The sequence below is a fragment of the Heteronotia binoei genome, chromosome 5 (assembly GCF_032191835.1).
Source record: "Heteronotia binoei isolate CCM8104 ecotype False Entrance Well chromosome 5, APGP_CSIRO_Hbin_v1, whole genome shotgun sequence".
In the NCBI taxonomy this organism is placed as follows: domain Eukaryota; kingdom Metazoa; phylum Chordata; class Lepidosauria; order Squamata; family Gekkonidae; genus Heteronotia; species Heteronotia binoei.
In genome coordinates this window covers 3,496,743-3,523,727 of record NC_083227.1, presented here as the reverse complement: position 1 = coordinate 3,523,727, position 26,985 = coordinate 3,496,743, and the positions used below count along the sequence as shown (strand labels likewise).

At 48.3% G+C, this 26,985-nt stretch overlaps 1 protein-coding gene across 1 annotated transcript; it reads right to left on the bottom strand.

Annotated features, from left to right (window-relative positions):
• On the bottom strand, window positions 1–26,351 carry LOC132571397 (V-type proton ATPase subunit d 1-like). The gene is made up of 5 exons (XM_060238193.1): window positions 25,466–26,351; window positions 11,996–12,122; window positions 5,922–6,005; window positions 3,364–3,429; window positions 1–82 (listed from the first exon to the last, which is right to left on the bottom strand). Exons 1-5 carry the CDS (start codon window positions 26,349–26,351, stop codon window positions 1–3), a joined length of 1,245 nt encoding a protein of 414 aa, XP_060094176.1.
• Between the last annotated feature and the right edge of the window lie 634 nt (window positions 26,352–26,985).

Genomic DNA, 26,985 nt, shown 5'->3' with positions numbered 1-26,985 from the left:
CTAAAAATGAACTTTCTCTTTCACCTTCTCTTCCTCGATCTCGTTTGCATCTTCCTCTCCACCACATTGTTGGTTTTCCATGCTGTAAGAACAAATGAACGTAAGAGAAGTCATGTTGGATCAGGCCAAAGGCTCATCCAGTCCAACACTCTGTGGTCAAAAAACCAGGTGCCATCAGGTGGTCCATCAGTGGGGCCAGGACACTAGAAGCCCTCCCACTGTGCCCCCCTCAAGCAACAAGAATACAGAGCATCATTTGCCCCAGACAGACACCCTTTGGGTGAAGAAGTACTTCCTTTTATCAGTTCTAAACTGACTCCTCCACAATTTCATTGAATGTCCACAAGTTCTCGTATTGTGAGAAAGGGAGAAAAGTACTTCTTTCTCTAACTTCTCTATCCCATGCATAATCTTTACCATACCAAACCTTTAATGGCATGATAGATTCAGATAAAAATACACAGAATATAAAAATTTAAACACTGGAGATAAAATCAAGATAAAACCGAGCTTACAGATGCATTCAAACATGGTCAGAATTAAATTTAAGGATGTCAGCCAGAAATTTTGCCACAGCCTCACTAACTACCCCCTCAGTATCACTCAATAAATAATAACGGTGGCAGAATAGACAAATCTGGAGAAAAAGAAAGCTTGCCAAATAAATCTTTACGGAGGTTATGGTATAAAGAACAATCAAGCAATATATGCTGGATTGAGTCAGGGGTATTTGCTCCACAGGAGCAAAGTCTGTCGGCTAAGGGGACTCGCTGATATCTCCCTTGTAAAACTTTGGAGGGAAACGCGTTTAGTCTAGCCAACATAAATGCCCTGCGATGACTTGGAGTGGTTAGGTCTGATAGATAATTGGGCATTTTGCCACAAAAAGCATAAAGACCTAAGGAAGCTGGAGAGCAAATATAAGGGTCAGTTGGCCGTAATTTCGTATCCTCCGATTCCCATAGTCTCAGTTTAATACATCTGAAGATATATGACTCATCAGCGGTAGAAAAGTCATCTACCTCTAACCCCAATTGATTGAGTTTAGACAGAAGCACTGCTGTCCAGGATGAAATATATGGGTCTCTTTTCATACAATCAAGAAGGCTGTTGGGATCTGTTCTAAAATAAATTTTGAGCCAGAATATAAACACTGCAATCCAGGCTTTTGTCTCCACCAAAGACTGACCCACTTCAGAGCAGAGAGCAAAGTAGGGCACACATTTTGGCAAACCAAGAATTTGTCTAAAGAATGAGGCTTGAATGCCCTCCACTTTCCTGGTAAAAGCTGAGATCCAAATAGGGATACCATAGAGGATTTGGGCAAGCGTTTTGGCTTTGAACACTTTAATAGCTGCTGGAACTAATTGGTTGCCCCTTGCAAAGAAAAACTGTTTAATTTGAGCAGCTGAACATTTAGCCAAGTTGACGGTGTTGTTACGATGTGAAACCCAGCTTAACTTGTGGTTAAAAGTGATCCCCAAGTATTTAAAATTTTTTGTTTGCTCGATTGTTGAATTGCCAATAAACCATCTCTGTGGACGCCAGCAGTTTGAAAAGACAACTACTTTAGATTTGGTGTAATTGATAGTAAGTGAATTACAATTACAGTAGTCATAAAAGGCATTCAAATACCTTTGCAGGCCCACTCTTGTACAAGAGAGGATGGTAGTGTCATCGGCATAAAGTAATAAGGGGACCGCTCGGCCTGCAAGTTTAGGCGGATGACCGTTGACAGGGAGAGCCAGTTTGGTGTAGTGGTTAAGTGTGCGGACTCTTATCTGGGAGAACCGGGTTTGATTCCCCACTCCTCCACTTGCACCTGCTAGCATGGCCTTGGGTCAGCCATAGCTCTGGCAGAGGTTGTCCTTGAAAGGGCAGCTGCTGTGAGAGCCCTCTCCAGCCCCACCCACCTCACAGGGTGTCTGTTGTGGGGGAAGAAGGTAAAGGAGACTGTAAGCCGCTCTGAGACTCTTCGGAGTGAAGGATGGGATATACATCCAATATCATCATCAAATATATTTACGTTCTTAACATTTTTGATATTCCTGATGTTTCTAATGTTAGGTCATTGCAAGCATAAAGATTTTGAACATACCATACTCAATTCTGTCTTTTACTCTTTTTGGACTTTAACATTTTATTCCTTTTTAAAGTCTTTAAAGCTTTACAGCCTAATTTTGATGGATATAGGCAAAAAATACATTCCATTTCTCTTGGAATTCAGATTCTGGTCTATTACGCAAGTAAGATGTTAGCTTTGCCATAGTTATATAATCAGTCAGTTTATTTTTCCAGTCAATCAATTCTGGGCATGTTTCAGCATTCCATTTTGATGCAAATAGCACTCTTGCTGTAACCATGTATTTAAATAGTCCGTGATGAAATTTTGGTACATTAGATGGTACTATGCATTCCGTTTTCAGACTATGCCCACTGAAGTGCTGTCTGGAAGGTTTACCAATAAACCACAGGAACGATGTGTATGCGTATGCAGAACTGCTGTGGAAGATCTCTTTCACTATAGAATGGTGTGCCCTTTCTATTCAGACCTAAGAAGCAAATTCCTTTCGGGAATTTTAAGCCAAGTACACAATTTACATGACAGTGAAAAGTTGATTGATTGATTTTACTATCGGATAGGAACCCCTCGGTTTCATGCAAGGTAGCACTTTTTGCATTTGCAGCTAGAAAAGTTAGATCCAAAGTGGCTCCTACTAATGCACCACATTGAGTTCTATAGTCCAGCACAGCTATTATGGTTTTAAATATATCAATGATGTATTTATGAAATTTTAGAAGTGTACAGTTCTAACTTGAAGACTTGCTTTTCAAGTATGATTTTAAATGTAAATTTTTATACTGTAATATTATATTGTAATGGCCAATGACCACATACAATAAAACATATCTACTATGTTTAATAACATATTTTTTGGATTCTTCAGGAAGTTGACTTTCAATACCTTCTGTATTTCTTCATGGATCTTTACCCAATTTTTTTAGCTTTGTTATAAGTAGAAGGTTGGATCTGTACTCTTGCATAAGAGTTCATGCACTTAACCAATACGCCAAACTGGAGCCGCAAGACTCATGTGACATCTAATGGCCTTGAATCCCACAACTTCAGAGAACTAGGTTCAGCTGAAGGAATCTCTTAATTGGGAGAACTGGCTGGTACCATCTCCCACAGGTGCATCCACCGTCAGAAGGCCACATTCCATCTCACTTTGCCTTGTGGACACAGACAGTTGTTTTTATAACCAAGAGGCCTACCTGAAATCTTCAAGGGGAAAAGTCAGTTACAGTCAGACTTCAGAACCAAAGTTTGTTTGAACCCCAAAATCCACTACACATCCTCACCTGGGATCATCCTCGCTTAGATCTTCCTCCTCGAAATCAGGAGATATTCCACAACATGGATGACATCTGAGGAAGAAAACTGAATGAGCCCCACTGAGTGGTCATTTCGAAGCAACATTTATGCAACCCTTCAACTGCATAAGAGGTCATGGTTGCACTAAAAGTTTCTATTACCCGCCTATTGCTTGAGCGCTGTAAACAAACTGTCCCTGTTTAACTGCCTAGGCCCTCACATCTCCTTGGTCATGGGTCAAAGGTGTTGCTAAAAAGGGAGCTAGGCCTTCCCATCCTGACCCTCACCAGAGTGGTGGCAGCCAGCAGAAGGCCATCCCTGCTGTGTGACAGTGTCTACGCTGGAGCACCTTAGAGACAGAATCACTTTTATACAGAATCAACAGAATTCTAACGGTCAGGAAGTTCTTCCTCATGTTGAGCCGGAAACTCTTTTGGTTTCATTTCAACCAAACGTTGGTTCTGGTCCTCCCTTCCGGGGCCACAGAAAACAATTCTGCACCTAGATGAAGAGGGTGATCCTATCACCTCTCGGCCGCCTCCTCTCCAGGCTAAGCAGGCCCAGCTCCTTCAACCTTTCTTCGTAGGACTTGATCTCCTGACCCCTCACCATCTCCCTTGCCCTCCTTGGTATGCAGGGCTTCAACTGCATAAGAATAACTTACAGGGTCTTCTCTCACCATTTCCCACTAAGTGTTACTAAATTAAACACAGAAACAATCCAACACACATTGGAATTAGCTCTCACCCGGCCAACCCACTGCTCACACGCTGGGAGCCGACGGTTCGGCAGGTTGCTTTGCTTTGCGGGGGTGAGAGGGATTATAGCAGGGATTTGGGGGAATCATATCACCCTTCTAAAGTGATGGACTTAGAAACGGAAGCCGCGTGTAAATGAATCTCAAATATCGCAGAGAAAATTGCTGGCCAATACATCCTGTCCTGGAACCCGCCTGGTCCAAACCCATATTCCCTCTAAGCTGCAGAGTCTTGTGAGCAGAAATTCTACTTTGTGAGCAACTGGCATTGAAGTGGTGAGCTGCTGCATAAATTAGTTTGCTCTGGGGTCATCCTTCCTCAGTTAAGACAAAAATGCATGAGCTGGACGCTAAAAATCTGTGAGCTAGCTCATGCTAAGTCAGCTTAGAGGAAACACCGGTCCAAACACCCCTTCAAACCGCCGGTTCCAGTTTAGGGGGTTAAACAAAAGCTATCAAAGTCCTGGAGGGAAGCTATGCCCTCCCTGTAGATCAAAAGGCACACTGCCACCAGACTCTGAGAATACATCCCAACAGCAATGAAGGCAGAGTCAACCTTCAAGCCTTCCCGGGAGATTAACAGTGAAACCATCCCTGCAAGGTAGGCTTGCCCCACTGAACTTCAGAGTAACAATCTGGCATGCAGTCGAGCAGTAAAGTCACTGGACTTAGCTTTGAGACTTACAAGAGCAAAGATGTCACAACAGAAATTAAGAAAGATTTGTGTGCCATATATTTCAAAGACAAGGCTTGTGGGGGAGACAGAAAAGAAAAAGGCTATTCTTCACCAGACTAAATCACACCATAGTTACCAAAAGTTCAAGCAGGCAGGCAGGACGACGATCAGGGCTTGTTTTGCAGAAAAATAGGTGGTGGAGCGCATTAGCATCACTCATTAGCATATGCTGCCCCCCCCCCCAGCCAAAAGCAACCCGATGCAAGAAAGGAGAGCCCCAGCCAAAAGGCCAGCAAGCCATCCGCTGTCCAAAATCACATCAGAAGTGGAGAAAGGGTGGCGTGGGCTTCTCCAGGGGTTAAAGAGGGCTGCTGGGGGTGTGGCATAGCCCCTGGGGGCTGCCTGGCTGCCCGCTCTCCTAATCCAGGGACTGTGATGGAGCTGCACCTACTACTCATTGGACAAGGTAGGTGGGAGGAGGAGGAGGAGGGGGAAGCCTCAGGAAGGTTCAGGAGCTGCGCTCCTGTGAGCTCCTGCTGCATCTGAGGCCTGAGGACGACTCCCAAGGGCATCCACAGCATTCAGCCAGCTGCCAGGTCTTGATGGCTAGCTACCACCGGCACGAGGGAGAGTCAGAGGCTCCGGCCATCGGCTCATGGAGTGAAGACTCGAGGCGTCTCCGACATGACGCAGGGTCAGAGAGCAACAGCCTCTCAGCCAAGAGACTCTTCACACAAGAGAGAATTCTCGCGCGAGAGAGCCCAAGTGGTGACAGCCAAAGCTCTCTCTCGGCTGTGGAGTCTTTTGAGCAAAACTTCTACTCCATGAGATACTGGCATTCAAGCTGCAAGCTGCTGTGTAGAATTAGTTTGCTCTGAGCCTTTCCCCCCTGAGCTAAGACAAGAAATGTGTGAGCTGGAGGCTAAAAAACGGTGAGCTCTCTCACACTAACTCCGCTTAGAGGGAACACTGCTCTTCGTATTCCCGAGGAAGTTAACATTCCATCTGTCACTGGAAAACGGGAACTGCTTTCCAATGCGTCTCTCCAAGATGAAGCCACATATAAATTAGTATCAAATAGAACAGATATTGCTGCCCAACACATCCCTCACCTTAAGAGATCCACGCACTCGTAGTGCCATTTTTTGATCATGGCCATTTCTGCTTCCCAGCAGTTCTGGGCCAATTCTTCCGCTCTGCAATGAAGGATGAGGAACAAGAGTTCATTAGTCCCACAGAGTGGTCGTTTGTGTCTTGATTTGCAGCCTAGAGGAGAGGGAGAAGCCTGCCTAGGAGCAGATGCAGGGAACACTGACATAAATATGTATTTTTAAAAACATGCTTAAAAACATTAGCACTCAGTGGACTTAAAGATGCTTTCTTTATATTTCTCCCATGGGGTCCGGGGAACTGAGCAAAAGAAGTCCAGGCTCTTTCCTTCCTTCCCCAGGGGACTGGGAGGGGGAGGAGCTACAGCCAACAGAAGGAAAAGACTGGGGCGGCAAAGTTCTGCACAACTTCTCACAAAGAGATCAAAAGACCATATTTCCTACGTTTTCATTGGTTTCACCCTTTGTCAGTCTTCTCTCAGTGCTGTTTTAGCTGTACTGCAGCTCCAGGGCTTTTAAAGACTTTCCCCGGGAAATTGTATCACTTCTCTCTATTTCATCTAATGTGATGAATTCCAGCACTGCAGATCGCAGCTCCAGATGGCAAGTTATCAATTCCTCACAATACCATATAAGGAAATTCCTGTCCTCCAAAGACTCTCAACTTTACCCTAGTTTCTGTCTACTCTCCTGACCTACATTCTCAACTTATGCTTTTGACTGAGAGCAATATGAATGAAGAGCTTAGAACTCTTGTTGCCAATTTCATACGAGACCCAAGCCAACCCAAAAGAAATCCTGCCACCACAACTTCTTCTGGAGTCACAGGAGGCCATTCAGGCATATTGTCAGGAACAAGGTTGGTCACATGGAGAGCACCTGGAGCCTCCTCTTGGAATAGATCAAGAAAATACGGATACCAAGTAGAGGGAGCAATAACAGAAGGGCTGGAAATTCCTGGTCTAAGTGCTCTGTTAACTAGTGTCGAAAATGGTTTTGAGTCATTGCAGGATATAGCAGTTAACAGTCATTCCCATTGTTTTTGGACAAAGGCATTCCTCTTTATCTTAATAAGGGGATTTAAGTAATTGTTTGCATATTTGATATTCTTCTGGGATACGAGGGGAGGTAGCATTGCAAAATTTGCAATAGACGGATGTGCCTTTAATTCACTACGTTCTTTATCAAACCAAGAGTTAAAAACAGGAGGGACGGTGGCTCAGTGGTAGAGCATCTGCTTGGTAAGCAGAACGTCCCAGGTTCAATCCCTGGCATCTCCCACTAAAAAGAGTCCAGGCAAATAGGTGTGAAAAACCTCAGCTTGAGACCCTGGAGAGCCGCTGCCAGTCTGAGAAGACAATACTCACTTGGATGGACCAAGGGTCTGATTCAGTAGAAGGCAGCTTCATATGTTCATATGTTCAGCAGGTTGGTCAAATTGTTTTGTTTTATTGGGCTGATATTTATATTTCAGTGCCTCATTTCTAAGTGCCAGAACGTTCTCGTCATTGAATTCTGCTTCAGAGTGGACTCGTAACTGAATTCTGCTTCAGAGTCCCGTGGCGCAGAGTGGTAAAGCTGCAGTACTGCAGTCGGAGCCCTCTGCTCACAACCTGGGTTTGATCCCAGCAGAAGGTGGTTCAAGTAGGTGGCTCCAGGTTGACTCAGCCTTACATCCTTCCGAGGTCGGTAAAATGAGGACCCAGTTTGCTGGGAGGGGCGGGGGGAGTGTAGATGACTGGGGAAGGCAATGGCAAACCACCCTGTCAAAAGTCTGCTGTGAAAACAACGTCACCCCAGAGGGGGAAACGACTGGTGCTTGCACAGAGGAAGACCTTTACCTACCTCTTTTCATACTCATCTAGAGATTCCACTCCTGCAATAGATCTGTTCCTGCAATTCAGAATAGAAGACTGTTTCAGTATTGTTGGAATGGACAACCTTGTTTCTACAGAACAAAAGATCACAGCAGCTGGATCTGGTTCCTGGGTCATAGATTGTGAACTGTTGTTGTTATCTAACTCTAGGGCAATATACGGAAGCTTCACAATTGAAGACAGGTGAAGTTGTGCTCTGCTGGCCTCTGACATGACCACTTGGGGACAGTTTAACTTCTTCAAGTTCCAAACGTGCACAAAATCCGGAATTTCCTTGGATACTGCTTGGGGGAAACACCTGTGGTTCCGCCATGAAGTCTGAGGGAGCAGCAGGCGAAGGTACTAAAATGCCCATAACACTACTGTCACTATTCTCACTGAGAGGAGAACGTTGTGCAGGGAAATCTTTTTTGACAAACTCGCTCCTGGAACAGTTTGTAAATTAATGCGTTAAGGACTAGAAGACAGCGGCACTGCATGATCCCAGCAGGGCAGAAGGGAAGACTGAGGCAACAAGGGTGCTACACTTGCATCTTTAAATACACGGCCTGGTGAGAGACCTCTGACCTTCAGCCAGTCCTTGTTGTGCAATAAACACTCTGGAAACTCTTTGGCTCTGGCCAGGCCCGGCGCTGGGGGTTCTGCCACCCCAGGCAGACCCCTGCTCCCCGCCCCAAATCTGAGCAAGGTCAGGATGGCTCGCTGCCAGGCCTCAGACTTCGCCGAGGCTTCCCGAGTCTTGGGAAGTCCGGAAGACAGCGGGTGCGCTCAGAGCCCACCCACTTTGCCGAGGCTTCCTGAGGCTTGGGAAGCCTCGGCAAGGTTCGGAAGGCGGCGGGCATACTCAGAGCCAGGCTCTGAGCCCGCTTGCTGCCACGCCCCCTACCCCCGACTTCACTGAGGCTTACGAAGCCTCGGCGAGGTTGGGAAGGCAGCGGGCATGGCGCGTGAGGAGAGGGGGCACCTCGTGACGCCCCTAGGCCACGTGGCACCCGGAGAAGAAAAAGACTGCAGATTTATAGCCCGCCCTTCTCTCTGAATCAAAGACTCAGAGCGGCTTACAATCTTCTTTATCTTCCTCGCCCTGTGAGGTGGGTAGGGCTGAGAGAGCTTTCACAGAAGCTGCCCTTTCGAGGACAACTCCTGCGAGATTTCTGGCTGACCCAAGGCCATTCCAGCAGGTGCAAGTGGAGGAGTGGGGAATCAAACCCACTTCTCCTAGATAAGAGTCCATGCACTTAACCACTGCACCAAAGTGGCCCTGGCTGTGGCTGGAGCTAGTCAGTAGATTACTGAACGTATATCCAGTCGCCTGAGGCACCTCCCAAATAGCTCTGTCAGGTGGCCTTTGACGAGAGGCTTGGTGTGCCAGAAGGGCAAATAGCTGAGATTATCAAGCAACACATCAACCGATTGGATGGGATGGCCAAAGTAGCTATGCGCTCAGTTCCTCTTGTTGCTGGCAAAAGCGGAACTTGACTCTTCACACTCCTACAGTCAGTACGTGGGAGGCTCGTTTGAGGAATGGTACAAGCATCATAAGAACATCAGAGAAGCCATGTTGGGTCAGGCCATTGGCCCATCCAGTGCAACACTCTGTGTCACAGAAGAACATAAGAGAAGCCCTGTTGGATCAGGCCATTGGCCCATCCAGTCTAACACTCTGTGTCACATAAGAACGTAAGAGAAGCCCTGTTGGATCAGGCCAGTGGCCCCTCCAGTCCAACACTCTGTGTCACATAAGAACGTAAGAGAAGCCCTGTTGGATCAGGCCATTGGCCCATCCAGTCTAACACTCTGTGTCACATAAGAACGTAAGAGAAGCCCTGTTGGATCAGGCCATTGGCCCATCCAGTCCAACACTCTGTGCCACACAGTGGCCAAAAAACCCAGGTGCCATCAGCAGGTCCAACAGTGGGGCTAGGAGGCCTCCCACTGTGCCCCCCCCCAAGCACCCACAATACAGAGCATCACTGCCCCAGACTTTACTCATCTTTACTCCCAGCAAAGAGCCTATCCACCTTGGCGTCTAAAAGTCGAAGCTGCTGAAAGATAGTCCACTGTTTTTGCTGTAAGCAATACTGAGTCTGCAATAGGATTATTTTAAACACTAGAGCAGAGGTGGCCAAAGTGTGGCTCTTTCAGCCATTTTGTGTGGCTCTTGAAGCCCCCACTGCCTGGCTTGGAGAAGGTATCTGTCTCTTTAAATCACTTCTCCAAGCCAAGCCAGCTGATGGCTTGGAGAATGCATTGATAGTTAAAGCTGCTTTCTTTCCACCTCTTCCTCCCCCCCATCTATTTGCTTTCTTTCCACCTTTCCTTCCATCCTTGCAGCTCTCAAACAGGGCCGGAAGTCCAGCAGCTCTCCCGCTGTGCCCCCCCCCCAAACACCAAGAAGACAGAGCATCATTGGCCCCAAACATAAGAATATAACAGAAGCCCTCTTGCATCAGGCCAGTGGCCCATCCAGTCCAACACTTCCTGTCACACAGTGGCCCAGAAGCCATCAGGAGGTCCACCAGTGGGGCCAGAACTCCAGAAGCCCTCCCACTCTGCCACCCCACCCACAAGCACCAAGAAGAAGACTGCAGATTTATACCCCGCCCTAAATCAGAGACTCAGAGCGGCTTACAACCTCCTGTATCTCCTTCCCCCACAACAGACACCCTGTGAGCAGTGTTCCCTCTAAGCCGAGTTAGCGTGAGCTAGCTCACAGATGTTTAGCCTCCAGCTCACACAGTTTGGTCTTAGCTCAGGAAGGAGGACCCCAGAGCACACTAATTGATGCAGGAGCTCACAACTTTCATGCCAGTAGCTCACAAAGTTGAGGTTTTGCTCACAAGACTCTGCAGCTTAGAGGGAACACTGCCTGTGAGGTGGGTGGGGCTGAGAGGGCCTTTCAAGGACAACCTCTCGAGAGCTATGGCTGACCCAAGGCCATTCCAGCAGGCGCAAGTGGAGGAGCGAGGAATCAAACCCGGTTCTCCCAGGTAAGAGTCCCCACACTTAACCATTACACCAAACTGGCTCTCCCAGACAGAACATCATGGGCCCCAAACCTAAGAACAGACGAGAACCCTTGTTGCATCAGGCCAGTGGTCCATCCGGGCCAACACAGGGGGCGAAAACCAATGTTCCCTCTAAGTTTTGGAATCTCATGAGCAACAATTCTACTTTGTGAGCTACTGACATTAAAGTTGGGACTCGCTACTGCATAAATTAGTTTGCTCTGGGCAGGCCCGGCGCTGGCTTTCCCAGCGGCCCAGCCGGAAAGCGGGCCCCCACCCCCTTTTTTCTTTTACATTTTTTTTCGCTGGCTCCCTTTGAAGCAGGGGGCGGGAGGGCCGTGCGGAGTGCTGGCAGGGAGCGTCTTGGGCTGTGCAGAGGCAGGGCCCCGAAGAGCACCCCCCAAGAGCCAGCGCCCTAGGCAGCCCTCGAATGTTGCCTAGTGGACGCGGCAGCTCTGGCGCTATTTTACCTGAGCTAAGACAAAAAAATTGTGATCTGGAGGCTTAAAAACTGTGAGCTTGCTCACACTAACTCAGCTTAGAGGGAACACTGGCCCAAACCCAGGTGCCTCTAGCAGAACCAATGTCCTTCGCTGTGCTCCCCCCCCCACGCCCACTGCCTTCCTCTCCTCTCCTCTCCTCTCCTCTCCTCTCCTCTCCTCTCCCTTGGTGCCTCGACCAGGTTTCTGGCCCCAGCTTAGGGTTGCCAATCCCCAGGTGGGGGCAGGGGATCCCCCGGGTTGGAGGCCCTCCCCCCGCTTCAGGGTCGTCAGAAAGCGGGGGGAGGGGAGGGAAGTGTCTGCTGGGAACTCTGTTCTTCCCTATGGAGATTTATTCCCATAGAAACTCATGGAGAATTGATCCGCAGGTATCTGGGGCTCTGGGGGGGGGCTGTTTTTTGAGGTAGAGGCACCACATTTTCAGTACAGCATCTAGTGCCTCTCCCCAAAATACCCCCCCAAGTTTCAAAACCCCCAAAGAAGGTGCCCTTCTCCTTCATTATCTCCTATGGAAGGAAGGCATTGAAAAGGTGTGCTGTCCCTTGAAATGTGATGGCCAGAACTCCCTTTGGAGTTCAGTGATGCTTGTCACAGCCTTGATCTTCTTCCATTGGACTTGGCAACCCTCCCCCAGCTGGCTGGACTGGGCCCTGGAGTGGCCGGAGGAGGGGAGCAGCCCCGGGCCCACCTACCTAGAGGGAGAAGGGCTGGGGGCCCTTTCCCTCGGCTCTTCCAGCCTCGATGGGGAACGGCTCGGCGGCCGGCCACAAAGCTCTGCTCCGAGCATCTCCATTCTCCAAGTCCTCTCCCGGCAAAGTACTGGGAGAGAGTGAAAGCAAAAGCTGTGCAATCTGCTCTGGGGGGTCGCTTGTGACGTCGCCCTTGCTGCTTTGTGACGTCTGGCTCAGTCTCCCCCCTCCCTCTCCCTGGCTGGAGGGCTGAGGCGGGGGTCCGGGGTGGGGAAGGGGCTGCTCTGCTGGAGGCAGGGGGGGAGCAAGAGGCCACCCCTCCCCAAAAGCCAAGCCTTTCCCGCTTTGCCTTCCATCCTGCTTTGGGTTGCCAAGTCCTAGTCAAGAAAGAGCTGGGGACTTTGGGGGTGGAGCCGGGAGACTTTGGGGGTGGAGCCAGGAGACTTTGGGGGCGGAGCCGGGAGCAAGATCGAGACAGGCATCACTGAACTCCAAAGGGAGTTCTCTGGCCATCGCGCTTAAAGGGACCACACCCCTTTTAAATGCCTCCCCTGCTTTGGAAATAATGAAGCATGGGGGCACCATCTTTTGGGGCTCATAGAATTGGACCCCCCGGTCCAATCTTTTTGAAACTTGGAGGGTCTTTTGAGGAGAGGCACCGGATGCCACGTGGCAAATTTGGTGCCTCTACCTCAAGAAACATTTCCTCCAGAGCCTTAGATACCCGCGGATCAATTCTCCATTCTTTCCTGTGGGAATAAGTCTCCCTAGGGAATAAGAGAGTTCCCAGCAGACATTTCCCTCCTCTTCTCCCGCTTTCTGATGACCCTGAAGTGTTGGGGGGGAATGGCAACCCTATCTCTGAGGGAAGAGAGCTGTGGCCACATTTCCAGGCATTTCCCATGCCGGAGGTGGCAAGCAGCCCCGTCGCACTGGGCAGACTCACAGCAGGACACCCCCCTGCCAGCAGGCTGGTTTGGAGGAACAGGCCTGCAGTCCTAAAACCTGGAAGGAAGCCCCCCTGACTCAGATGACTGTGGGTCGACCTGCTCCGGATCGCGGAAAGGGAGGGTTGCCAGCCTCCAGGTGGGGTCTGGAGATCTCCCACTTTGACAACTGATCTCCAGCTGGCAGAGATCAGCTCCCCTGGAGAAAATGACTGCTTGGAAGGGTGGACTCTAGGGCACTGTCGCATGCTGAGGCCCCTCTCCTCCCCAAACCCCACCTTCTCCCAGATTCACCCCCAAAGCCACCAGGTATTTCCCAACACAATCCTGCTGGCTGCTTAGGGGAGGGGGGGGGGTGGCCAGTTGCACAAAGTTCGGTTGCCTGCAGCAGCTCCCCCCATTGGCTCAAGCAGGGTCAGCCAGGCCCTCAAGGGGGGTGGGACCAGACATGGCAAGCGGCACAGAGAAGAATCGGTCCGAAGGGTCTGAGAGGAACTCCCCTGAGCAGCCTTCTAGAAACAACACAACAGAGAACAAGTCCTCCTTGGAGGTTTGTTTGGACCATTCGATTTATTGGCCCCCCAGGGCTTTATTTGTAGAAAAAGCCAGGGGTCGTTTTGTAGACAAATAGGTGGTGGAGCTCATCCAGAGATTGTTATCCAGCTGCATCTACTATTCAATGGGGAGGAGGTGGAACCTTCCGAAAGCTTCAGGAGCTGTGCTCCTGTGAGCTCCTGCTGAATCTGAGGCCTGGGAAACGCCCAGCAGAAACTCATTTACATATTAGGCCTCACCCCCTGACATCACCATCATTTCACACAGGAGCTTTTTTGCATATTAGGCCACACCCTCTGATGTCAAGCCAGCTGGAACTGTGTTCCTTTGCGTTCCTGCTAAAAACAGCCCTGTTGGCAACAGTGTGTGTGCTACGTTTTGTCCTTTTTTGCTGTATATATAATACGTATGATAAAAAAGTCAAAAAGTTTTAACACCTAGTGTTATGTGCCTTTCCCACGTCTGTGTGTGTAATGGTTTCCATTGGGAAAGGGAGAGAGCTGGTGTTTGGGGGGCTTTTGAACCCAGCCGCTCTCCAAGGGGCAGCCTCCAGCTGCTCTCCTGCGCTCTGTTCTTCTGGGGCCAGGACTAGGCAAGCGCCTGTTTCCCGGGATGCTGGAGGCTGCTCGCACCAGTAATTAAAGCCATCGAGAGGAAACTGGCAAGTCTCCAGTGCTCAAAATGCTCAGGGCCAAAGAAAGGAGGCGCAAACGCGTGCCAAAGCGATCCTAGATGAAGACACGAAGCTGCTTCTACTGAACCAGACCCCACTTGGTCCCTTCAGCTCAGCCTGCCTTTCTTCAGACTGGCAGCCTTTCCCACCACCCCTGACCACCACCACCCGACTTTTGGGGGGGGGCTGTTTTTTGAGGTAGAGGCATCAAATGTCCAGCCTCTCTTCAAAACCCCCTCCAAGTTTCAAAAAGATTGGACCAGGAGGTCCAGTTCTGTGAGCCCCAAAACAAGATGCCCCTATCCTCCATTATTTCCAGTGGAGGGAAGGCATTTAAAAGGTGTGCGGTCTCTTTAAATGTGATGGCCACAACTCCCGTTGGAGCTCAATTCTGGTTGTCACTACCTTGCTCCTGACTCCATCCCCAAAGACTCCTGGCTCCACCCCCAAAGTCCTCAGATATTTCTTGAATTGGACTTGGCAACCCTGGATATGGCCCTGACCTGGATCTCTCAGGCTAATATGATCTTGTCAGATTTCAGAAGGTAAGCAAGTTTGGATCTGGCAAGTATTTGGATAGGAGACCTATTTGGATTGCCTTGAAAACTCCCATGACGTGTTGCCATCCGTAAGTCTTCACATTATAATGAAGAAGACGTCGGGAAGAAATATTTTTTTCCGTTTATACACTCTGAAATATATAATTATCCTTGATATATACAATTATGTTATATGTTATATAATCCCTCTTTCCCTTTTTGTATCCCCTCTATACTATTCATTTCCTGGAGCCTCTTCAATTAGAATAAAGCCACAAGACCACCAGCCTTCAAAGCCATGGCGGTGGAAAGAACCATCAAGTGTCAGCTTAACTTCCGTTATACGTTTATAGTCAAGATGTGACATTTAAAACTTAAACCTCATCCTTCTTCTGTGTTGCGATACATTTATATACACTTTTTGAATTGTTTCTGATCCTAAATTTGACTCCTGCTCACATAATACACAACCCATCTCTCCTCAGATTTCGGAACTGATCTGTTTCTCAAATAGAGAGTGACTACCACATAGTCCCCAGGTTCGTTTCAATATGTAGTCTGCAATTTTATTTTCCCATTCTTCTAGTTAAAGGGCCTGCCCTGGCCTTGGGTTAGCCATGGCTTCCGCTAGAGTTGTCCTAGAAAGGGCAGCTTCTGTGAGAGCTCTCTCAGCTCCACCCACCTCACAGGGCCCCAGATGGAAGTTTCTACCAGAGAAACTGCTGAATTGCAGCTAATGAAGATCAAGACAATATTTCTGCATTTGGATTTTCAAATCATTGCTCTGGAGTTCCTTTACCACATCACAATGCTTGAATAACACTGACAGGGTTAAAAGCAGAGAGCCGTTTGCTGGAGAAGCCAAGCGGGGGGGGGGGGGGGAGAAGAGAAGGAAGGGGGAGGATCTCTTCTGAAAGGGTGAAGAGAACTGAGAGGGCTGCAGAGAAGAAACAGCAGGGGGAAGCCGTGCAGCCCCAGGATCCCGGGAAGGTCTCCTTAGAAGTAAGGCATGGGGGGGGTCAGCTTTGCTTAGGTCCGGGAGGGGGTGGGGAGTCCGGGATCCTCATTCTCAGCCAGGGTTTGCACAGGGTTGGCAACTCCAGGGTGGAAAATCCCTGCACATTTTGGGGGTGGTGGAGTCTGGAAAAGGTCCAGATGGGAAACAAGACAACAGAGTCCTCCCCCCCCCCCCCCCCGATCAGGACAGCCATTTTCTCGACTGATCTCTCTCTGCTAGAGGTCGGCTGTAATTGTGGGAGAACTTCAGGCCCCACCTGGAGGTTGGCAACCCTGTTAGGCACCAGTTCTGCACCCTGCAGTTTGGGTTTTTAATTTAAGTTAATTTTTTTTTTAAGTTCTGTTGCTGGTCTTTTAAATCTTGAAACAAACAAAAAGGCTGGTCATTTTCAGTTAGATGAGCATAAGAAGGGGTGTGGGGGGACAATGGGAAACTAAACTCCTGTCTGCATTGTAATAAACGTCCGTTCTGAGACCCAGATGCCTCCCCCCAGCAACCCTTTCCAGCAGGGCACTCGTGAGAGATGCCTAGTAGCCCTCCAAAGCTGCTCTAGAACTGGGCTGGACTCTAGAAAATGGTCCTCCTGTCAGGGTGAGTTCAAACATGGGGCCAGGAGAAAACTGGGATTCTTCTCTGGATGCAAGAGTTGTTCTATCTGCCCTGCCTCTTGAACTGGTAAGAAGCTCTAAGGTATACTGTTTGCCTGGGTTGGTTCCCCTTAGGAGAAAGCCCTGGAGACTCCTGGTGTCTTGTTTTTTATTTGCTTTAATGATGAGTATCCTGGCAGAGCTGAGCATGTGTGGAAGACAGGGGAACTCCCCCAGAGCAGTAAGTCCACTACCCCACAACAGATGCCCAAAGGGAGCGTTTCTGGCCCTCCACATCCTTGAGCCACATCTCAGCGGAAGCCTGTTGGCCTTTCTCTCCTGATCTCAGCTGCTCCTTCCCACAGACACGTTCCTGCCCCTTCCCCTCAACTGGGGGTTCTTGTGGTTCACCTTAAGAATTAGACCCCAGGACAGAATTAGCCAAAGTAATAAAAGGCTAAGCTTGTAACATCCTTAAAAACCTAAACAGAGACACACAGCTTTCTCAAAGAACTTAGGGGACACATCTAAAATAGCTTGGTTTGTAAATATAGCAAATGAGTTTAAACCTGGCCTACAAACTTCAAGCGCTTCTGTTCTGATCCATCAGGGCAATTCTCACTTTTAAGGGTTGTGATGTTCAGTGGTGTATTTCCCTTTTGACACCCTGCTGTCCCTCTCTCTCTCTCTCTCTCTCTCTCGATTCCCTCAGGGAGAAGCCTGCTTTCATAGGCAAGCGAATAAAGGCATCTTTTCACAGATGGAGGTGACCCAAGAGAATGGGAAGGAGAAGGAAGAGCAGGACCCAGAAGGACCTGGAACTGGCAAGGCAGCAAGGAAAAGCCCCGGTCCCATCCACCCTGGAAGTGGTGTTGATTTTTTTGAAAGAGCTGTGCCAGAGTTCCTGCATATGGACACCGTGACCTCAGATGTACATTACCGACACTTCCAGCAGTTCCACTGCCATGAGTCCAGACTGTCCAGTGGACCCCGAGAGGTTTGCAGCCAGCTCCATGGACTTTGCAGCCATTGGCTGAAGTCAGAGAGGCACAGCTAAAAGCAGATTGTGGACCTGGTGATCCTGGAGCAGTTCCTGGCCCTTCTGCCTGAGGAAATGCAGTGCTGGGTCAGAGGGTGTAGGCCAGAGACCAGTTCCCAGGCGGTGGCCCTGGCTGAAGGTTTTCTCCTGAGTCAGGCAGAGGCAGGCAAAAGAACAGGTAGGGGATTCCCTCCAGGTATCTCCAATTCATGCAATGATATCTGGCCTTATCCTAAAGGTTTCCTGTCAGACATCTCTCTGAGTGTTAATCATGCACATGGGAGATTTCATGGCCGCCTTCAGCAGCCTCTTCTATTAGAACATTTTTACTCCCTACAGATAATTCACCAGGTCTTCTGATGGAGTGATACTGAGTCTGGGAGTGAGGAGCTGTTATCCAGATGTGTTGTTGTTGTTCAGTCGCACAGTCGAGTCCATCTCTCCATGACCCCATGGACCACATTACACCAGGCGCTTCTTTCTTCCACTGTCCTCCCAAGTTAACTCAAATTCATGTTTGTTGAGTCGATAACACTGTCTAACCATCTCATCCTTTGCCGTTCCCTTCTTCTTTTACTTTCAGTCTCTCCCAGCAGCAGGGTCTTCTCCAGTGAGTGCTCCCTTCTCATTTGGTAGCCAAAGTTCTTGATAGCTGTCTGAGAGCGGGGCAATTGAAATCGCTACCTATGTATATGGGGATTTTCCCCTCAAAAAAACCTCTCAAATAAACCAGGCAGATGTTCAACCAATAAGGTTTTATTGAAAAACAAAATGAGTAAACACACACAGAAAAGCACTTTTTAAGCACACATGCAAAGCTGACTAAGAAGAATAGGAATGAGCAGGGAATAGATTTTAGGAGAGCCTATATTTGCCATTCGTGAAGAAAAAACGTGGTCCATGAAGAAGGCTTCTGAAATGGCCCATGTTCCATGGAAGAGAGGTGAATCTCATGTGCAAGGTGAATCCCACATGCAAGTGAGGGTGTGATTTAGGAACGAAGAACACACACATACACACACACACAGTGGAGGTGGGCACTCATATGTCATAATGCCTTAGGGAAAATGTTTCTGAGACATCATGAAAGGTTTGCCCCAGAAATAAATGGCTTCATGTTTTTACTGGAATGTTGAAGAGATGCTTGACGAGTTTTCCCGGAGGGAAATCAAAGACTTGGGCAGAGCTGACAGGAAATGGGTGCTCATATTCATTGCTGACTCCCAAAGTATAGGATGGGAGATCCTTCCAGGTGTTATCTATATGCTAACAAGGGCAAATGGGGAGGGAAAACAGCTCCTCTCCTTGAATTAGCCTCTTGTTCGTGTTCCTGTGAGCATGAACAAAAGAGGTTAATTCGAGGAGAGGAGCTGTTTTCCTGAGAAACCCATTGTTATAAATTATGTGTTACTTTAGAGTGGAGAGAAGTTCATGAGGCTGTCTGACGCCTTTATATTACTCTTCCAGAATTGCGGGCCGTTTTTGCCTTTCTGGCTGGCATCCATGTCCTGTCATTTTTGGTAAAAAAGAGCCAGACTCCAGTAGCACCGCAAAGACTAACAAAATTTGTGACGGGGGATCAGGTATAGTGAGTCACTGCTCACTTCTCCAGATATTGAGCAGTAACTCACAAAAGCTCATACTCCTACCACAAAGTTTGTTGGTGTTGAAGGTCCTACTGACTAGGGTTGCCAAATCTGACTTAATATCTGGGGACTTTGGGGGTGGAGCCAGGAGACTTTGGGGATGGAGCCAGGAGCAAGGCTGTGACAAGCATCATTGAACTCCAGAGGGAATTCTGGCCACCACATTTAAAGGGACCACACCTTTTAAATGCCTTCCCTCTATTCGAAATAATGAAGGATAGGGGCACCTTTTGGGGGGCTCATAGAATTGCCTCCGTCTTCACTGTGGAAGACGAGAACTTTTTGCCGGCCCCAGAACCACTAATTTTGGAAGGGGTGTTTAAAGACCTGAGTCAGATTGAGGTGACAAAAGAGGAGGTCCTACAACTGTTAGACAAATTAAAAACTAATAAGTCACCGGGTCCGGATGGCATACATCCGAGAGTTCTGAAAGAACTCAAAGTTGAACTTGTGGATTTTCTAACAAAAATCTGTAATCTTTCATTGAAATCTGCCTCCGTTCCTGAGGACTGGAAGGTAGAAAATGTCACCCCCATCTTTAAAAAGGGTTCCAGAGGAGATCCGGGAAATTACAGGCCTGTCAGTCTGACTTCAATACCAGGAAAGTTGGTAGAAACCATTATTAAGGACAGAATGAGTAGGCACATTGATGAACACGTGTTATTGAGGAAGACTCAGCATGGGTTCTGCAAGGGAAGATCTTGCCTCACTAACCTGTTACAGTTCTTTGAGGGGGTAAACAAACATGTGGACAAAGGAGACCCGATAGATGTTGTTTACCTTGACTTCCAGAAAGCTTTTGATAAAGTTCCTCATCAAAGGCTCCTTAGAAAGCTTGAGAGTCATGGAGTAAAAGGACAGGTCCTCTTGTGGATCAAAAACTGGCTGAGTAATAGGAAGCAGAGAGTGAGTATAAATGGGCAGTCTTCGCAGTGGAGGACGGTAAGCAGTGGGGTGCCGCAGGGCTCGGTACTGGGTCCCATGTAGGGATGTGCATTCGGTTCAACACTGATTCGGCTGTATTTGGAATTGGCCGTAGCCGAATGCCATTGCCGCCTATTATGCGGCAGCCGAATACGGCTCACCGTATACTTACGAATAGCTATCATAATACGGCTGTCAATTCAAAAGGCGGCAAAGTAGCTTCTGCAGCTTCAAAGGAGCTGCTTGCCTACTTTCGCACCTTTAGCGGCCTCTTCCCGCCTCTCCCTGGGATCAGGGAGGGGGGGAGGGGGAAGAGGAGCCCCAGCAGCCAATCCAAAGCATGCATTTGCAAAATGCATTGCAAATGCATGCTTTGAAGGGCTTTTTAAGGAGTCTTCCTTCCTGGCTGGACTGACTCCTCCATTGCTGCTGTGTGTGAGAGACTGTGCAAAGGGCTGGCTGGCCCTTGGCTTAAGCTACTGCCTGCAGCTCTCTCACTCAGCCTTACCAGACTTCCCGAATCCCTGGACTAGAGAAGACAAGGTAAGACACTCTTGGGGTTCTTGTTTTTATTTATTGTTGGTAAAAGGACTTTTTTTTAAGACTTAAGAGTCCCTTTACTTATCCAGATTTGGGCGGTGGTGGTGGTGGGGTAGCTTATTTGGGGGTTTCTGCTTGGGGAGGGGGCCTGGGGTGGGGTTTTTTTTGCCAATTTGCCCATATCTTAATTTAGTGAGAGGACTTTTAAAAGTGCAGTGACCTTTTACTTCTCCTGATTTGGGTGGCTTGGATTTCTTGGGGTTAGGGTGAAGGGGTTTTTTGGGGGGGAGGGGTTGGCAAAGTTCCTGTATTGTTAAAAGTTAATTTTTTACTGTTCTAAAAGTATTCAGTGTTTGATTTGTTGCTGCTGTGTTGTGCTGCTGCTGTTACTCTTTTCTTTGGGTTCTTGGGGGGGGGGTGCTGTTTGGCCTAATTTCCATTGTTTAAAAGGACACTTTTGTCCCCCTTTTCCTGGTTCTGGTTTTAGGGGGGGGGGGTGTTGTTGACTTATTTGGCCTGAGCTTTCTTGTTGGTGAAAAGGCCACTTTTTTTAACACTTGGCCTTTTGTGATTCTGCTGGTTTTGTTTTGGTTTTTTTAAATTGCCTCTGGTTGGTGTGGGGGTTGGTGAGGGTGTGTGTGGGCTGGGTCACTTTCTTGTTTTTATAGAGTAGATTGTGTGTTCTGTGGCAGGGAAGCTGGCACCTGGGTGAGAGACCCAGAACCAGCAGGTTTGTTGTGGTTGGCTAGCTCTCCCCGTGTTGTTTGGGGCAGGGCTGGAGAGCTGGCATCTGTAGATTGTGTGTTCTGTGGCAGGGAAGCTGGCACCTGGGTGAGAGACCCAGAACCAGCAGGTTTGTTGTGGTTGGCCAGCTCTCCCCGTGTTGTTTGGGGCAGGGCTGGAGAGCTGGCATCTGGGTTTGCTGCAGCCAGGTCTGCAGAGCAGACCTTGAGCAGATTGTGTTTGGTGTGGCAGTGACGTTGGCAACTGGGTTTTATATTGCTTCCAGGCCTGCCCTGCAGGGTTCATAGAGTAGATATAGGGATGTAGTGCATTTGGGTCCTATAGAGATTCTCTGATGTGAAGTTAGGTTTGGCTTTGGGTGCCCCAGGAATTGGACCCCCTGGTCCAATTTTTTTTGGCCTTGTGGGTTTTGTGTGGGACAGTGCCCTGAAGCTGCACAGCAGTTTGGGGGGCTCTCCTCAAAACCCCCTGCTCCCCAGAGCCACTTTTCCCGCGACAATTACAGTGAGGAAGTGGCTAATTGGGCTTCCCCCATCATTGTTAGCAATGGGCTTTTTGGGGAGCCCAAAGATAGGGACCCCCTGGCCCAATCTTTTTGGGACTTGGGGGGGGTTGGAGGGGAGAGTCCCCTGCAGGTCCCCTGCAAATTTGGGGGCTCTCCCTCAAACCCCCTGCCCCCCAGTAGCCTCTAATTATGCCCTATGTTGCCATTGATTTCAATGGCCCATAGGGTATAATGATGGAATAGGGGCACCCTCTTTGGGTGCCCCTGGAATGGGATCCCCTGGCCCAATCTTTTTGGGACTTGGGGGGGTTGGAGGGGAGAGTCCCCTACAGGTCCCCTGCAAATTTGGGGGCTCTATATCAAACCCCCTCCCCTCCATGCGGCTTCAAATATACCCTATTTGCCATTGATTTCAATGGCCCATAGGGTATAATAGGGCCGTATATTCGGTAATAGCCGTGCATCTACCGTATATGCGGCTATTCCGAATGCGGTATTCAGGAGTATACGGGGATTCTGAATTCCCCCCCCCCGTATACTTCCGAATCCGTGTCAATCCGAATTTTTTTTTTTGCACATCCCTAGTCCCATGCTCTTTAACTTGTTCATAAATGATTTAGAGTTGGAAGTGAGCAGTGAAGTGGCCAAGTTTGCGTATGACACTGAATTGTTCAGGGTGGTGAGAACCAGAGAGGATTGTGAGGAACTCCAAAGGGATCTGTTGAGGCTGGGTGAGTGGGCGTCAACGTGGCAGATGCGGTTCAATGTGGCCAAGTGCAAAGTAATGCACATTGGGGCCAAGAATCCCAGCTACCAATACAAGTTGATGGGGTGTGAACTGGCAGAGACGGACCAAGAGAGAGATCTTGGGGTCGTGGTAGATAACTCACTGAAAATGTCAAGACAGTGTGCGTTTGCAATAAAAAAGGCCAACGCCATGCTGGGAATTATTAGGAAGGGAATTGAAAACAAATCAGCCAGTATCATAATGCCCCTGTATAAATCGATGGTGCGGTCTCATTTGGAGTACTGTGTGCAGTTCTGGTCACCGCACCTCAAAAAGGATATTATAGCATTGGAAAAAGTCCAGAGAAGGGCAACTAGAATGATTAAAGGGCTGGAGCACTTTCCCTATGAAGAAAGGTTGAAACGCTTGGGACTCTTTAGCTTGGAGAAACGTCGACTGCAGGGTGACATGATAGAGGTTTACAAGATAATGCATGGGATGGAGAAAGTAGAGAAAGAAGTATTTTTCTCCCTTTCTCACAATACAAGAACTCGTGGGCAATCGATGAAATTGCTGAGCAGCCAGGTTAAAATGGATAAAAGGAAGTCCTTCTTCATCCAAAGGGTGATTAACATGTGGAATTCACTGCCACAGGAAGTGGTGGCGGCCACAAGCATAGCCACCTTCAAGAGGGGTTTAGATAAAAATATGGAGCAGAGGTCTATCAGTGGCTATTAGCCACAGTGTGTGTGTATATATAAAATTTTTTGCCACTGTGTGACACAGAGTGTTGGACTGGATGGGCCATTGGCCTGATCCAACATGGCTTCTCTTATGAACAGCTACTATGTGGCAGCTCAGCTACGTAATGTTTTGCTTTATGCTAGGAAGGAATGTCATCTGCCCTGGATTCAAACTGAATCCGCCAGTATCCATCCTTTACGTCTTAGAGAATTCCTCTGGAATTCTAGGGCTGATAGAAGCAAAGAATTGTTAACTAACCCTTTTTTAGGTTGTACTTTGAAAACATGGGACAAGTTTAGAACATCTGTGGTTCAGCCTTCCACTTCGGTTATGTCCTTCTTGGGCCAACCTTGGTTTCCTCCGGGAACTTCTGAAGGGAGTTTTAAAACTTGGAGACAGCTGAATATCTTAAGAATTGCTGATGTCAGTTCCAAAGGAAAATTGCTCACCCGATGTCAGTTAGAATCCAAATATAAGACCAATATCCCTTGGTATGAATACCATCAACTCCACGACACATTAAATAAGGTGATTCCTGTCATGATACCTACAGACCAATTGAATATTTTTGAAAAATTAATTCTTAATGAAAACGCGACTATGAGAGGTGTGATTTCAAAAATTTATAATTTATTAAATCAAAAGATTTGGTCACAGAAGTCAACTCAACAAAATGCGTGGAGCAAAGATTGCTCTCTTAAATTGTCAAAAGAGCAATGGTCTAAGGTATGGTCATCTCCATTGGGTAGGTCACGGTGTACAAATTTCAAACTCCAACAGTATAAACTATCTTCACGATGGTACCTGACCCCTCTGTCTCTGAGCCATGAGACAAAAGGCCTCACTCCGCTCTGCTGGAAAGGGTGTGGAGAAGTTGCATCTTTCTTCCACTGTTGGTGGTCATGCCCAAAAGTACAGTCCTTTTGGAATGCCATGATAAATAAAATTGAAGACATTACTAATGAATCCGTTCCTCGCACTCCTGAGTCTATCTTGCTTAACGTTTGGCCGGATAACAATTACACCAAACAGAAACAGGAACTTATTTCTCTCTTGATTTTGGCAGGGAAAACCTTGTGAGCAAAATGTTGGAAAGCGGCGAGACTTCCCTCACTGACCCTATGGTACCAGAAAGTGTGGGATATAATTATACAGGACAAAATTGCTTCGCAACTCATTTTTAGCAACAATCCTAAAGCAGGAGAAAACTTTAGTAAAAGATGGTTTATTTTTTTTTTTGACTACGTAAATGCCAACTCATCGGAAAAAAATCAAATGCCGAAAAAGTATTAAAACTTTATATTGCTTTAAATAGTATGATTTATCTGCGACAGGGCCTCCAGTCTTGGCTGTGGGTATTGGAGTAGCAGGTTAAATGGAATTTTTTCTTTCTTTCTTTTTCCCCTCTTTCTTTCTCTCCTTAATAGTGCGGGAAAATTGTTGTTTTATTTGTCTATATTGTATTGATGTTTGAAACTATGCTATGTTTGTTTTGGAAAACTGTAGAAATATTGGAAAAAATAAAAAATTTTGAGTTTAAAAAAAAAAAACGTGTTGTTGTTGTTGTTGTTGTTTTGTCACCAGGGTTGCTGCCTGCTCCTTCAAACAGAAGTTTGTATTCTGGGTAGCAATCGGCTACTGCTTTTTGTCAAGGTGCAGAAGTTTCTCGTGGAGCCATATATTAGAATGTTGCAGGTCCTCGACAGTTTCGTGTGCCTTAGACGCCATTTCAAACGCAGAGTCAGCCGTTTGAGAGACCGCCAAAATGGTTTCGTTGAGTTTTTTTTAACTCCGACTGAATAGGGGCAATGGCTTTAGAAATCTTGTCGCCCAATGTCTCTTCCAAACGGTCCATTACTTCATGGAACGTTTGAGTGGTTAAAAGAGGGCTTTCGGCAGGGTTGGGGGGGGCCTCTGATGCCATTGACTGTGGCGCTGCGGGTCGGGGGGAAGCGTCCGACACGTCCGAGCTTACCAGCGGGAAGGTAAGGGTCCTTTGGTCTTTTAAGGAGACTCTAGCTGCTGCCGGGTCCCCTGGTATCTTTCTTGCCCATGCCCAGGCGTTTGTGTTGAGTGTGAAGGGAGTGGGATCGCGTTAGCGGGACTGGTGGTCGGGAGGGAATTCCTTAAGCGTCCGCCATGCTCCGCGTCGCCCCGCCCTCCCGGCTACTGCTTTGACTTGCTCGTAGTCATCTGCTCTGGCCAGCTGAGCCAGGCCCTCTGGAAAAATACAAAAAAAATAAATTGGAAAAAATAAAAAATTTTGAGTTTTAAAAAAACAACACGTGTTGTTGTTGCTGTTGTTTTGTCACCAGGGTTGCTGCCTGCTCCTTCAAACAGAAGTTTGTATTCTGGGTAGTAATCGGCTACTGCTTTGACTTGCTCGTAGTCATCCGCTCTGGCCAGCTGAGCCAGGCCCTCTGGATAGAGCTTCCCACAGTGGGGGAACAGCTTGGCCCGATCCTCCTTGGAGAGTTCTGTGCCAAAGGAGTTGATGGTGAGAATGAAGGCCCTCCGGTCAGCTTCAAACTCCAGGATGGGGCACATGGCATCAGCGGTCGTGCCTCCCAGGATCTTGCAAAACTTGTAGAAGGACTCAAGGTAGGCCTTGTACAGCGCATTACGAATAATTTCGATGTTCATCTCATCAAGGTCTTGCTCTGAGATGCAATCCTGGAAAAAGGCAGCCAGGGGTGTGTCTACCAGGATGGCATTGTACAGCTCTGCCGGAGTCTGGGCAATGTTCACTGCCTCCATCTGCTCGAAGCTTCCCAGGGGGTGGCATTTGGGCACCAACTGGGCAATGGAGCGCTGGTGCAGAGTCCTGGTGATGAGCAGGATCACGTTGTCAATCATGTAGCTGTACGTGATGAAGTCCAAAAAGCTGGCCAGGGGTTCATAGGCATGATTTCTCATATGGCGGAACTCTACCACCATCTTCTCCTTCAGCTTGTCATCAATGAGGGACACGGGGAGAGGGGAGGCTTCGTTTCCCACGACGTTCCCATAGTCTGTGCTCTGGAGATGGAGCTTCAAATCTTCCAGGCTCTCGCACTGCATCAGGTTGACGTAATCGGACTGGCTCAGCACCCCTGCCTTGAAACCCCGCACCAGGCCCTCCAGGTAGCCACTGTCGACGTTGAAATAGAGCTCAGGGAACGACGACAACATGGTGAGGCTGAGAACTCAGAAGGAGCAGTGGCTACAGAGGCGGACGTCTGGTTCTACCGGTAACTCTACGATGTAATTTTTTTGATCTGGAGCTTTATCTGTTGCCAGAAGTTTGCAATGTATTTGAAGAAGAAGAAGATGATATTGGATTTATATCCCGCCCTCCACTCCGAAGTGTCTTATTTCCACCAGCTGTTGATAAAGTCAGCCTGGTCCCCGCATAATTTTGGGCCTAGCTGGGCGCAAAGTTGTTGTGTTGCATTGTTGTTAAAAATTCCGTGAGCGAGGGGGGGGGGAGGGCAGGGGCTGGGGGGTAGAAATGGAGGAAGCAGGGGATGGAGACTGGGAGGGAGGTGAGCAATTGAGGTGAGATTGGGTGGGTAGTTCCCACCCCCGATTCATTTCCTACCGCAGGGAGGGGAAGATGGAGGCAGGACGGAGGAAGATTGGAAGGGAGGGTGGCGAATAAGGCAGGAGGGGTGAGCTTGGGCAGATGGAACAAGGTTAGAGCTGAGGAGGGAGGGTAGGATGAAAGAAGGGGGTACAAGCGGTGGAAGGTTGGGAGAAAACCCAGCACTGGGGCCTCGGCACCCCCCGCTGGCAGCGGCATGCCACACATTCCCTGTCCTGCCAG

Coding starts and splice junctions, on each gene's coding strand:
- LOC132571397 (XM_060238193.1), bottom strand. CDS start 26,351: ATGTTGTCGTCGTTCCCTGAGCTCTATTTCAACGTCGACAGTGGCTAC. Junction 12,123..25,465: donor AACAACAGCAACAACAACAC/GTGTTGTTTTTT, acceptor ACTCTCTCCCAG/TACTTTGCCGGGAGAGGACT. Junction 6,006..11,995: donor CCCAGCCCTTCTCCCTCTAG/GTAGGTGGGCCC, acceptor CCTTCATTGCAG/AGCGGAAGAATTGGCCCAGA.